General features: G+C 44.0%; 1 protein-coding gene across 1 annotated transcript; it reads left to right on the top strand.

Moving 5' to 3' along the window:
- The first annotated feature begins 8,117 nt into the window (after positions 1-8,117).
- Positions 8,118-9,562, top strand: LOC142985219 (uncharacterized). Its single transcript, XM_076133257.1, has one exon. It carries the CDS (start codon positions 8,200-8,202, stop codon positions 9,469-9,471), a length of 1,272 nt encoding a protein of 423 aa, XP_075989372.1. The 5' UTR covers positions 8,118-8,199; the 3' UTR covers positions 9,472-9,562.
- Positions 9,563-14,520: the final 4,958 nt, after the last annotated feature.

The raw sequence follows: 14,520 nt of genomic DNA on the forward strand, positions 1-14,520 counted from the left end.
GACGTTGCCCTGCATCCAGGATTGTCTCCTCAAGGGGCAACTCTTCAACGGCGAACAGCTCAGACACCAAATTTTGTGTAGGCGTTCAATTTAGGTAGCTTAGCCAGATTTCTGCCGTGATGTTGCCCTGCATCCAGGATTGTCTCCTCAAGGGGCAACTCTTCAACGGCGAACAGCTGAGACACTAAATTTTGTGTGGCTGTTCAGTTTAGGTAGCCGCACCAGATTTCTGTCATGATGTTTTGCTGCAGCCAAGATTGTCTCCTCACGAGGTAACTCCTCTACGGCGAAAAGCATAATAAACAAACTGTGTGTTTTGACCTTCTGCCTAATAGACGATGATTTACTGAACCAGTTAATCAAGTTTATATTATTATAACTAAGTTTACACTTAAATATAATACTTTTTGTATTTGTAGTTTTAAAAAAATGGACGCTACGCCTAGCACGAGTGAAAATAACACACTAGTGATCGGCAGGCAAGTGGTCATTACGCCGAATGGAAGTCTGAGGGTAACCGACGAAGGAGCATTATTGGAAAGAACTGCATCGGGGAGGCTTCGAGTACGTAATAAATAAAACACCTTTAACATTTGTCCCTCAACATAGGCAAGCATTCGCATTTATAAAGATTTTTAAATACAGTGTTAGTGATCACGACTTTTTTGAAATAGAAATAGTTTTATTTTCATCTCGCAATAACAGGTTTTACTGAAAATAAAAGTGCTATTGTTTAAATAATTCATTGAACCATATTTTACAGAGTCATCGCCCTCAAAATATCAGCGTCGCCGACGGAATAACATTTACCGATCACATACAGCCTTCCCTAAGACCGCGTAAGCTGTTTCCTGCGGCACAAGAAAATGAACCAGTAAGCATATTTCTTTCCTTAGACCTCGCAATCTTTTTCCTGCAGAACAAGACCATGATCTAGTAAGCGTGTTTATTTTATTGCTACGAAAGTATGTTTGTTTGTCCTTGTTTCATGTCACAACAGAGCATCGGCATGGTATGATTTTATATTTATGGGGCTACTCAAAAAAACACTCTCCAACCCATTACTAACTATTATGGGGGTTGGAGAGTGGCTTTGGCTACATTTTACCGTGGGAAAATATGCCATTTCTATTGAAGAATCTAAGGCAGCATGTGAGTTGAGGGGTTAATTTAGGAAATGTTGTGTCAATTGTGTTTTGCATGTTTTTTGTTTGCGATTATTAATTACTTAACTATGCAACTAACTATGTTTTCTAACTACTATGCTACTATGTTTTGGGGGTCTTGATTTAACAGTGTTTGAGTTGTTTGATTTGGATGTATAAAACTAAATGGTTGTTTTGCAATTAACCGTGTTCTGGGTGCTTTGGCATGATCTCTTTGCATGTTTACTAGGATGAAGACGTTATTTTTGACGGACCTCTTGCTGCGTCTCTTGCCGTGGATTCGGGGAGCGAAGACGAGGAGAACGTGCCCTTGACTCTAGAAGAGCTGCACGAAATACTTCAGCCAGAAGAAGACGAAATTATTTTAGCTGATACTGAGGACACAGCGGCAAATAATAATTTTGAATGGACGGACGATTTTGCTAGTTTTAGGGGGACTCCAGAAAATTTTCAAGAGAATGTTGGTCCCAAAATTGAAGGAACACGCCCTATAGAGCTGTTCACTCAATTTTGGGACGAGACTCTAATGAAAATGATCGTAAAAGAAAGCAATAGGTTTGCCGAAGATCACATAGCATCTTATTTTGAATTTGAAGATGAGTTACCACCGCATAGCCGTTTGCACCAGTGGACTGAAACTACGGTAGCCGAAATGTACCGCTTAATAGCAGTAATTATTTTAATGGGCATGTGTGTCAGGGGCCGCATTGACGAATACTGGTCTACTGGAATCCTGGGAATGCCAGGATTTCGGCAAATACTGCGAAAAGACCGGTTTATTCTATTGATGCGGTTCCTGCACTTTGTCGATAATAAAACAATTGAATGTCATGGTCCCGAACGCAAACTTGCGAAAATCAAGCCAGTCCTAGACTATTTAAATACAAAATTCAAAGCCGCTTACACGCCTCGCAGAGAAGTTAGTATTGACGAATCGTTGCTGCTTTGGAAGGGGCGTTTAAGTTGGATCCAATGTATTCGTACCAAAGCAGCACGATTCGGCATTAAAAGCTACGAACTCTGCGAGGCGGTAACCGGCTATGTATTAAATATAATTATTTATACAGGCAAAGGAACATCAGCTGAAACTATATTTGGATTTACATCTGCCACAGCCAAGATAGTTCTTGAGCTTTTTAAGGACTATCTTGGGAAAGGTTATAAACTATTTATGGACAACTTTTATAATTCCATTTCTTTGTCTAAATTTTTAAAGTCTCAGAAGACGGACGTCGTCGGAACATTAAACCGACGGCGTGTCGACTGTCCTCTGGACATAAAAAATCTAAATGAAAAGCGGATGCAAAGAGGCGCTGTAGTAAGCCGACACTGTGGTGATGTTTCCGTGGTCGCCTGGAAAGATGTTAAACTGGTTACAACAGTATCGACTTGCCACAACGCCAATTTGGCTCCAGGTAGGCGAGCAGGGGAGAATATTGAAAAACCTGAGGTCATCCATGAGTACAACGCATTTATGGGTGGTGTTGATCTCAAGGATCAAAAACTATCGATGTATTTATTAGAAAGGAAACGTGGAATTAAATGGTACACAAAAGTCTTTCGCCGGTTATTAAACATATCTATTCTAAATTCTTATATTATATATTGCTCCAACATTGGCCAAAACAGAAAAATTACGCACCGGCAATTTCGTTATAAACTCGCGGAAGAACTTTGTGTTGAGTTTGACAACAATTTATCGATTCGTTCAGAGCGCCGCCAGGGAAATCCCTGTGCCCGATTAAACACATCTGTTGCTCACTTTCCTGAGCACAAAGAAGTTCCTGGTGAACGAAACACAAAACAAGTGCGCTTTCAACGAGGACGTTGTGCCCGTTGCTCAGCAAGAAAAGAAAGAAAGGACACCAACATTCAGTGCAGCTACTGCAAAGTTTTTCTTTGTGTTGGTCAATGTTGGAAAGAATTCCACACTTTAGAAACTCTATAATCTATTTATATATTTTATAAACTCAATACTTAATCTATTTTATTTATTTTTTGCTTCCTCATTTGTATTTATGTGTTATTATGTAATATATATTATATATTTATTAAAAATCATTATTGTTACATATTTATATCACTAACACATTGTTTCTGTTACTTGAGATCAACACCATTCATCAGCATGGATTCCAGAATTCCGAGATGTTAAACCATGTTTGTGATGTTTTCCACTGCATATGTGTCGTAGATAAATGTAAATCTAGGAAGATACCGCTGCTTATAATTGTTGAAGAAAGTCTTTTTTAGGTACAGATGCGAGCTCAAAAATGCGTTGGTAAATGTAAATAGCTATGAAAGCTCAGTCTTATGTAGATTCTTTTAAAAATAAGTTCTGTTGTAATTGATTGTTCACTTTACATTTTAGATATTTAAATAATTCATTATTTTATAATTACTTGAAAAATTTTTAGATAATAAATATCTAAGACATCGTAATATTATTTATGATAGATTTCTATTATGTATATTACATTGAATATAAATTCTGCATTCTATGCAAACGATGGTTTTCTTTTGCTCCTAAGTGATCCTATATGTGTGCCAATCCTTTCACGTTTTGTTCCGCAATTTGTCCGTAATTTGCATGATGCTAACTGCATCATTCAAATTACAGACAGACAAAGAAAAATTTAAGTATCAACATTATACTTCTATTTTGCATTTTGTAGGTAATGAAAGACCCAGAAAGAAAAAGAAATAATTTTGAGAAATTTTAATTAACGATAATAATTTACAATTGTATTACTATAAAATTGTAAATTACCGCTAATTAAAATTTTTTAAAAATATTTGTCTTTCTTTCTGGGTCCTTCATTACAAATGCAAAATAGAAGCATATTTTTTTATGTATTTACATATAAAGGTAACATGTGTTGTCTGAAATATGAACACTCTGTATAGCTGCGCAGATCTGCGTCTAAGCATACGGACGTACTATTGCTATCCGCAGATCTACGTCAAAGCAGATAGGTGGCTACTATGAAACGCCATCTTGGATTAGATCTGCGTCAAAGCAGACGAGAACTCTGTACTATTCACGCACACATACACAAAAAAGGAATAAAATTCCGGAAATATTTTACCGATTTACCAAAATATTTTCAATGAAAGCAATGGAAGTGTAGTATTCAGTAGGAAAGAGAATTTTTCAAGCTTGCCACACATGTCTTTTAGTAAAGAATAGACTAGAAAACAAGGGTAAAAAAAAAAACAAAAAGGTTATAGAATCACGGACATTTCTCAGTTTATTTACAAAATATCGTATTTTTATATGGTTTAGGCAGGAAATTGCGTATTTTATGAAGATTCCAATATATATTTGTATGTTTGAAAGCATCAACAAGTCCTAAAATCGAATAGTTTTTATAAAAATTGAAGTTGAAAGTTCAATCTAGAGAACTGCAAAATGGTGAAATTGTGAATCTTATTTGTAACTTTTCAAATTGATATTTACAAATTATTTATTGTAAAAAATTGTGACTGTTTTATTTAGTAAGTTGTTTAGGTATTTGACTGTGTGGAAAAACATATAAAACTGCAATTGGTTTACGAATTTTATTGAAAATCTGTCTTTTTTTAGGTACAGGCGTCTTTTTGCTTGAATATCTATATTCATAGGCCTGGTGAATATAAATAAAACATATTTTATCAGTATAAATTAGCTCATAATATACATTAGTTATCTAGTTTATAGAAATACCAGTTAGTTTGGTATGCGCCTAATATATTTTCCGAGATTTTCAACTATTTCTAACGTACGTCGCGCGAACACGTTAACCTTTTTTTTTTTTTTTTTTTTTTTTTTTTTTTTTCGTCAGGAAAATGCATTACTGCATGTCCCGCCCCAGGGAGGAAAGCGGGGGTCTGTCGGGCTCTCCCGCCGGCTAGACGTTCCGGCTGACTTGGGCATACCGACTAAAAACCTGACGGTGTTCCTTCTGCGGTCACCATAACGTGGCCAGGACGCGGTACCTCCGATCGGATACTCCGCGTCCCAGCCGGTGACGGCCCGCTTTGTATGCGGGCCCTACTTCGAGCGGGGGCAGGCACGAGGATTGCCCCCCCCTAGCTCTCCACTTCAAGGGGGTGTGCCAGGAACACGCAGCGCACTCCCCACCTCTCGGACCTGTTCCCTGTCCAGGCGACGGAGCGTTCCGCCTCCGCCGCCCACAGGTCCGCGTCACGGGGGCCGGAGATCTTCTCGGCGCCTACGACGCCCAGTGCGTCTTGCGCGGGAAGGGAGGGGAGCGTTGATTTCCCGCTCCCGTTCCGCCGCCTCTTTTGCGGATATAACTTCCTCGCAGAACGAGGCGACGGCCGACCACGCTGCCTCGCTCCCGACCATGGACAGAACCACGGCCGAGAGCGAGAGGTCGCTCCCGACTACCCCGGTCAATTGACGGCGCTGCGACGACCACGCCTGGCAGTGTGCCAGCGTATGCAGCGCCGTATCGGGGCAGTCACCACAATGGTGGCACCTGGGCGTCTGCTCACGGCCTATGCGACACAGGTACTTGCCGAAACAACCGTGTCCGGTCAAGACCTGCGTCAGCCGATAAGTGAGCGCGCCGTGCCCTCTCTCCAGCCACTCCGTGACCGCCGGCCGCACGGCCTCGATGGTAACGAGGCCGGCGCTGGGGTTCTCCAGTCGCCGCTTCCACGCCGCCAGGACATCTTGGCGGAGCTCTGCTCTCCGCGCCTCCACTTCTTGAGGCGCTGGCAGTGAGCCTCCGCCTCGGGCCTCCTCGCGCCATGTATAGAGTGACGCGAGGGCCTTCGCGTCCAGGTCCCACGGCGGCGTTCCGGCCAGTAGGCACGCCGCTTCCAATGAGATCGTGCGGTAGCCTCTCACGGCCCTGACGGCCATCACGCGCTGCGGACGTCGCAGCGCGGCGATGTTTTTGGCCGACAGGGCATTGGCCCAAATGGGTGAGCCATATAGGGCCATTGACCGCACGATCCCGGCGTACAGCCGTCGACAGGTGTTGTTTGGCCCCCCGAGGTTCGGCAGCAGGCGTGAAAGAGCGCCCGCCGCACCTACGAGTCTGGGGGCCAGCCGACTGAAATGGGCTGTGAAGTCCCATCGGCCGTCGAGAGTTAGACCAAGGTACTTCATCGACGATGCAATGCCGATGTGGACTCCGCCTACGATGATGCTGGATCCTGGAGGCGGGCGGCGTCGGGGCCCATGGAAAAATAGGGCCTCCGACTTTTCAAGTGCCACCTCCAGACCCAGCCGCCGGATGCGAGCGACGACCTGTGCGACCCCAGCTGTGGCCAGCACCACCGCGTCGCGGTGCGTCTTCCCCCGGGCTGTAACCAGTGTGTCGTCGGCATAGCAGAATATGCCGACGCCCGGCGGGAGCGCACCGCGCAGAACGTAATTATAACCAATGTTCCACAGGAGAGGGCCTAGAACCGACCCCTGTGGAACCCCACAACACACCACTTGGCGTGACCAGCCATTTTGACCCGGGTAGATAATCGATCTTTCCTCCAAATAAGCCCCGATGATACGGCGGAGGTAGGGTGGCACTCGGTGATATTCGAGTGCCACTCGTATGCTGTTCCAGGGGAGGGTGTTGAAGGCGTTGGCGATGTCGAGTGACACCGCCAAGACGACCTCTCCCTGGGCTACTGCGTCCTCCGCCAGGGCCCTAACGCATGCGATCGCGTCAATCGTGGAGCGCCCTTTGCGGAACCCGAATTGTTGGTCCGCTAGGTCCGGCCCTACACAACTTAGGTGCGTGACGAGGCGGTCTGCAAGTATGCGCTCAAAGAGCTTGCCCACCTCGTCTAGCAACACAATGGGCCGGTACGCGGACGGCGAGTCCGCGGGGCGCCCCTCCTTCTTCAACAGGACGAGCTTCCCGGTCTTCCAGAGCGCCGGGAACTCGCCCCTTTCTATGCACGCGTTAAAGAGCCCTAACAGTCGGGGCTCGAGGGCCTCGCGAGCCAGGACCCACGCTCGGCCAGGAATGCCGTCGGGCCCTGGGGCGGTGTTCTTTGCCGCGAGGCGTTGCACCGCCACCCTCAGGTCTACCCGGGTCACCGGGAGAATTTCCTCCTCCTCCTCTATCGTCGTCGTCGGCGTCTCGCCCGGCGGAGCCATTGGCGGCGGGATGTGTGCCGCCCTGGAGGGAAACAGAGCGGACACCACGTTCTCGACCACCTGGGGCTGGAGACTCTGGGTTAACGGGGGGGCCCATGGGCGAAGTTTGCCCCTGACCCAACGATATGGGCGCCCCCATGGATCTACGTTTAACGTCTCCAGGAGAGTGCCCCAGGCGGCGGTTTTGGCCCTGCCGATTTCAGTTGACAGGGCCTTCTTCGCCGCTCTGTACCTCTCGTACAGCTCCGCCTCTTGTGACTCCGCGTCTGGGGGTCGGCGATGCCTCCTGCGGAAGCGCTGGTAGCGGCGGCGAGCCGCTGTACAATTTTGGCGCATTTGCGCGATTTCCGCCGACCACCAATAAACCTTCCGCCGTCCGGGACAGAACCGGACGCGGGGCATCGCTACATCACAGACGCGGGTCATATCTGCCCGGAGCCTGTCCGCTTCCGCCTCCACGTTGGTAGGCTGTTCTCCCGACGCCTGCGATTCTCCCGACGCCTGCGAAGTCCTATATATGTTCCATCACACACAAGAATGGCTGCAGGTTCATTCTGGTTACCTCCAAAAATATGACTCGGGATGGTTAAGTTGCGAGCTACTACATCTTCTCTCGTCATGTGATCCAGACCCAGATGTCGGGGAACAAACTCTTCAGATAAACAATCTCGAGCTATTTTTAATTTTCGCTCCAATGTTCTTCTCGACATATTGAACATAGAAGCTACACGTTCGTCTGGTTCACCCGTTCTTATTTTAACTAAATACAGTCCTAAACAGCTTTGCCGCATCCCAGGGGTTAATAGAATTTTGAATCAAACATCTCTTCGTGACAGAACCAACAGTTCTGCTACTGTTTTAGGACTGTATTTAGTTAAAATAAGAACGGGTGAACCAGACGAACGTGTAGCTTCTATGTTCAATATGTCGAGAAGAACATTGGAGCGAAAATTAAAAATAGCTCGAGATTGTTTATCTGAAGAGTTTGTTCCCCGACATCTGGGTCTGGATCACATGACGAGAGAAGATGTAGTAGCTCGCAACTTAACCATCCCGAGTCATATTTTTGGAGGTAACCAGAATGAACCTGCAGCCATTCTTGTGTGTGATGGAACATATATATACGAGCAAAAAAGCTCCAACTTCCTTTTTCAGAGGAAAACATATAGCCTGCACAAATTCCGCAACCTAGTAAAACCCTTTTTAATTGTATGCACAGACGGCTATATTGTAGATGTATTAGGCCCGTACCCAGCCATTACTACGGATGCCGAAATAATGAGTCACATGATGCTGGACCCCGCTTGGCATTGGTTTCTGAACGCGAACGACATTTTTATATTGGACCGCGGCTTTAGAGACTCTATTCCTGCCATTGAAGAGCATGGATATGATGCGCATATGCCACCAACAAGAGCAAGAGGAGAGCAGTTAAGCACAGTAGATGCAAATAAATCACGGCTAATAACTATGTGTCGTTGGGTGGTTGAAACGATTAATGGTCGCTTTAAAAAGGACTTCAAGATATTCCGCCATGTTTATTTTAATGTAGCGTTGACAAATATGATGACCGATTTTAAAATAACTGCAGCACTCATCAATGCCACTTATCGACCATATAGAGATAACGCTCATGCCGCGCAGTTTATAAATATAATAAATGAGAACATAAATAGAGAAAACGAATTGGCTGATTACGTGATTCGAAACAATTTAAACAGACAAAGAGTCGCATTCATGCCGCTAGATGCAAACAATCCCGAATTAAGAGATTTCCCACAATTGACTTACGACGAGCTACTTTTATTTACCTTGGGAATATACCATTTGAAACTGGCCAAATCTTATTGCCACGAACACATGCGGCCAAACGGAGTGTATATAATGGAATTATACCATCGCAGAGAGTTGGTAGAAAATAAAATATTAATACGAGGCAGAATACAGTCCCGTCACATAAGAGCAAAACGCTATTATACATATCTACTAATAAATCCGGCATTGCAGGGAAGACAAAGCCTCGAGGGCTATTACTGTTCCTGTATACACGGCCGCCGTACTGTTGGGAGTTGCGCGCACATCGCCAGTGTGGTATACTTTTTATCTTGGGCTGTATATCAAGACGAATTTCACACACCTGCGGCGTTTTTAGACGAAACTATTTTAGATTTAGATGCAGCAGAATAAAAGTTAAGAGAAAAATATGTTGTTTTAATTATTTTTGATTCCTTTTTTCCTCTTCAATTATTGCCCAAAAATCTTTATAAATATTTTTTTAATGTCCATTTTCTCCTTATTGCCACGACCCACAGACATGGGAACTATACCATTGTAAACTAGATTTAATTGCCTATCCACCGTACCTAATTTTATTTTTGTTCGCCGTAGGTAAGTGTCCCATACAAAAATGCCCGATGTTCTTTGTCAAATAACTGTTTTAGCCAGGTTACGCCGGGACGGTTAGTTATTATTACAATATACCTAATGTGCCAATAAGTTTAATTGAGCAAGTGTGTTTTGAGTGAAAACTCCCAACAAGTCTCGAATGCTCAACTTCAAAAATAGGTCAAATAGCTGTTTAAGCCAGGCTACGCCGGGTTAGTTATTATTACAATATACCTAATGTGCCAATAAGTTTCATGAAGCCAATGGCGCAAAAAAAAATTGAATTCAATAGAAGCTTAACTTAAAGTTTGTGGGGTCGCCACCCTTGTCCCCCGGCCGCCATGGCGCCATATTGGAAGAGGGGGTGGAAACACTTTTTCGCTATATCTCCGAAATTATGCGTCTTGGAAAAAAAAATTAAATTGTAATTTGTAGCAAATGATTTTGTCTACAAATATGTTCAATAACTTTTTGCCCTAAATTAACAATAAAAGAATTTATAAGCAAAAAAGTGATATATCAAAGTTAATAGAAGAAAATAAACTTGAAGACGAACTTCCAACTATGACTCCAATTTTAACTCCTGTAATTCCTTAAAGATTCACATTTGACGTTGATGTAGAATCTGAGACACAGCCTGGGCCATCGAAGAAAAGTCTATTAGAGTAACTAGTTAATAAGTGATATAAAATATTATGATGTCGAAGATCACCTAGGGAATACCATGTAAAAAAGCGCACCTACAGACTCTACCTCATAGGTGGCGAGGAAAAGAGATAGAAATTTCCAATCTGTGTATAGTGACGAACCGCCCCGACTCGATGCGCGAGAGGCGGCGGCCTACGGGGCGAGTAGCGCTCGCGTTCACATCGACTCGTTAACGCTGGAAAATGTTAGTGAGGCGCTAGGTTCCCTTAAACCCAAGCACTCAACTGGTCCCGATGGCATACCACCGTTTTTATTTAAAGACTGTAGTAAGGTGCTCGCTGAACCTCTTCAGCATATATTTAATATCTGTTTAAATTCAGCCATGTACCCAGATCAATGGAAATTGACTAGGGTTATCCCGGTTCCTAAGGGCAAGCTGAGTCATGATGTTAAGGACTACAGGCCAGTTGCAGTATTGTCGATGCCTGCAAAGGTGTTTGAATCCGCTATTCAGCGCAGTTTACAGAAGCAAGTGCGGCCATTACTATCTGACGCACAACACGGTTTTCGAGAGGCGCGCAGTACATCTACCAATCTCCTTAGCTTCATGGCCACGGTGGTGCCTGCGGTGGATGCGGGGGCGCAAGTAGATGTCGCTTACTTAGATTTAAAAAAAGCTTTCGACACTGTTAATAATGATATACTTTTAATGAAGTTAGCTGAAGTAGGATGCACCCCAAAATTATTAAGTTTATTCAGTAACTATATGAAGGACCGTAAGCAGTATGTCGACTACAATGGTAGTGAATCTGAACCCTATTTCACCAGATCAGGAGTTAGTCAAGGCAGCAACTTGGGTCCCCTTGAATTTATTATTATGATAAACGATCTACCTGAGGTTGTCATTAATGGATCATGTCTATTGTTTGCCGACGATTTAAAACTAATGCTTGAGATCCATAATTTAGAAGACTGTAAACGTTTACAGGATGATATAAATAGAGTGTTAGAATGGTGCCGGCTAAATAAACTCTCCTTTAACGAAAATAAATGCACAGTCATGAGTTTCACTCGTGCTCGTTCACCTCTTTGCTACGATTACAACATAGGCGCAACACAGATACAAAGAGTGACTCAAGTACGTGATCTTGGAGTTAACTTTTCACCGGACCTCACATTTCGCGATCACATACAACAGATTTGTAAGAAGGCGTTTAGAAACTTGGGATTTGTTCTCAGACAGACACACCATTTCACCAACATGTCCACTGTTAAGGCACTATACGATGCACTAGTCAGGAGTCATCTGGAACATAGTGCGGTCGTATGGTCGCCCCATGAACAAAAATATAGTGTCATGTTGGAGAGGGTCCAGAACAAATTCACAAGGCATTTGTACTACCGGTATTATGGAGTCTATCCATTTTATCCTCTCATGTATCCTACACTGTTTGTCCTGGGTATGGTAGGATATAATGAACTGAGAGTACGTAGGGAATTTCATTTAGGTCTATATTTAATAAAACTATTGCGTGGCATTGAACACAATCCTACAGTACTACGATGTCTTAGCCTTTGTGTACCGGATCGGTATGTGTGCAGGCGGCGACGTCCGCCACTCCTAGCTGTACCGAACGCCAGGACTAATCTGCTGGCTAAGACCCCGCTCATCAGGTCTATTAAATTAATTAATATGGTTAGCATGAATGTTGACATATTTTGCTGTCACATGAGTGAGTTGACAAAAATTATTATATACACATTGTCATATTTTAGTCCCTAGTTAGTATGTAAGTAGTATTATAAGTTAAATGTATATTTGTATTTTTGCTTTTGTGTTCATTACTTTATATTTTATTTTTTGTTTTTAGTAAGATTAAGTAAGATGTAGCGCACTATCGAATTGGGTTTACCTGTAATGATAGTTGTAAGTTGTAAATAAATAAATAAATAAATAAAAAGTAAAGTTGCAAAAATTAAACAAAAATTTTGTCTATTAAGAGACAAAAAATGTAAGAAAAGAAAAACAAAACTTATAAATGCCAATATTCTTACTAGCAATAATAAACACTCATGTTATACCTAGAAATAATACTAGATACTATGAAAAGAACTTTCCTCCAATTTCTACCTCATCTAAAACCAAGACTTAGAGTTTCACACGTTTGTGTTACAAATGGAGTCGACCTCGGAAAAAGTCGTGAAACTCGCTCGCGCCATCATCCTCGCTGTCAGCGAGGGCAAGAGCGTGACAGCCGCCAACAAGAAAATCATCAAGGAAGCCGCTGACGAGATTATCGCCACCAGCGAGAAAATCGCTACACCACCGCCAGCTCCCTCACCAGATTTTTCATCAATCATCGCCTCATTAAAGAAAGACATATCTGAGGAAATCAAGGCCACTGTGAACCAGAGCCTCAAGAGGCTCGCCCCACCCAGCAACCATCCCCGCAATACGTACGCATCTGTCGCAGCCACCTCACCACCACCTACTTCCACCAAACCAGCCGTCTTAGTTGCCTCCGCCGACGCCACCACTCCGAGCACCGCCGCCACCACCATCACCAACATAAAATCCTGCCTAAATTACAAAACTAGGAACTACGCGCCCAGTCGTATTCAGCCCCTGGCCAACGGCACGGTGCTGTTACAGTTCGACAGGGAGGAGCAGAGTGCGGACACCCTAAGCCACATTAATAATCACACCACCACCACCAACCTCAAGGCCACCCAAGCCAAGAAACGCCCTCCCCTCGCCATCCTCAAGGGGATAAGTAAGGAGATCCAGCTTGAGGAGCTTATCAACGCGATCACCCATCAAAACTCCATCAACCCAAACCTTCTGCGTCTGTGCTTCCTCACAAACAATCGCTACGCGCTGCGAGCACCGCTACAACGCCGTAGTCAAAATCCACCCATCAATTTTTCGACAGATCATCACCGCAGAGCGTCTGGCCATCGGACACCAACAAGTCCATATTGAGCCTTACTCCCGCCTGACCCAGTGCTTCAAGTGCCTGCAGTTCGGCCACTCCAAAGGCAAGTGCACGGCGCAAACTGCCGCCTGCGCATACTGTGCCGCCTCCGACCACACCCGCGCCGACTGCCCGCCCTTACTGAGACGCTCCGCCCAAGTGCCACAACTGCCTTAAACATAACAGGCAGTTTGGCACCAAACTCAAATCGGATCACCAAGCCACCAACCAACGACGCTGCTGCCGAACCCGACTTCGTAAATAACTCTCTCATTGTTTACTTTACTTTTAACTTGTCTCTTTCACTGTAACTTAACGTTTAGTTTTTAACTTCATCTAAATTCTGCTTTCCTGTATTTTTGCGTTACTATTGTTATTAGCATAATATGTTCAGCAGACACCACACACACGCACACAAACGCCTCACACTCTCATCCACTCACACTCCTATCACATTCATACACTGCAACCTCGGACGAGGATATGCAGCCACACAGGAACTGACACACTTCACCTCCATCAACAAAACCGATATCATCCTCATCAATGAACCATACACCGGTTCCTCACTCACCACAAAACCATCCCTGGCTACACCATTCATCAATTCCCACCCAACCCGCACTTGGCCAGCGTGGTGGACTCGGGGCCTCGTCCACCCCCCCCCCCCCCTCGTTTGGGAGGAGACCCTTGCCCTGCAGTGGGACAGAAATGGGTTATTAAAAAAAAAGTGGATGGGACAACAAAAGACAATTATTGTCCCTGAGGAGTTTCCATTATTAGGAAACCCAGGACTCCTGTTCCGCAATACTGGAACAATGTCTGCACTACTTATAATATTTTAAAATATTTTTTAACGACAACTTTTTGACAACCCTGCCTGACTTGACAAATGACCATGCCCAGGATGTCATCAGCAAGAGCAAAGACTGGAAAGCTGGCTGAAACGGTGGGGAGACCATTACCGACGAACTCCTACCCTCTTATTCATAAAAATATATAAAGTTATGAAAGGCCTATTAAGAGTTTTGTTTCTTTCACTTCTTAGCGAAATGAAAAAGAAAAAATATATTATAGTAGTTGTTTAAACTAAAATAGGTTTATAGTGTGTTTATGAATAAGAGGGTTATAGTTTTTGGACATTCTGTTTTTTATGGGCACTGTGAGGCTCAGTAAAATAAACAGTTACTGGGCAAAGTCTTAATGAAGTTTTAGTCAAATTTAATTT

The sequence above is a fragment of the Anticarsia gemmatalis genome, chromosome 29 (assembly GCF_050436995.1).
Source record: "Anticarsia gemmatalis isolate Benzon Research Colony breed Stoneville strain chromosome 29, ilAntGemm2 primary, whole genome shotgun sequence".
Taxonomy (NCBI): domain Eukaryota; kingdom Metazoa; phylum Arthropoda; class Insecta; order Lepidoptera; family Erebidae; genus Anticarsia; species Anticarsia gemmatalis.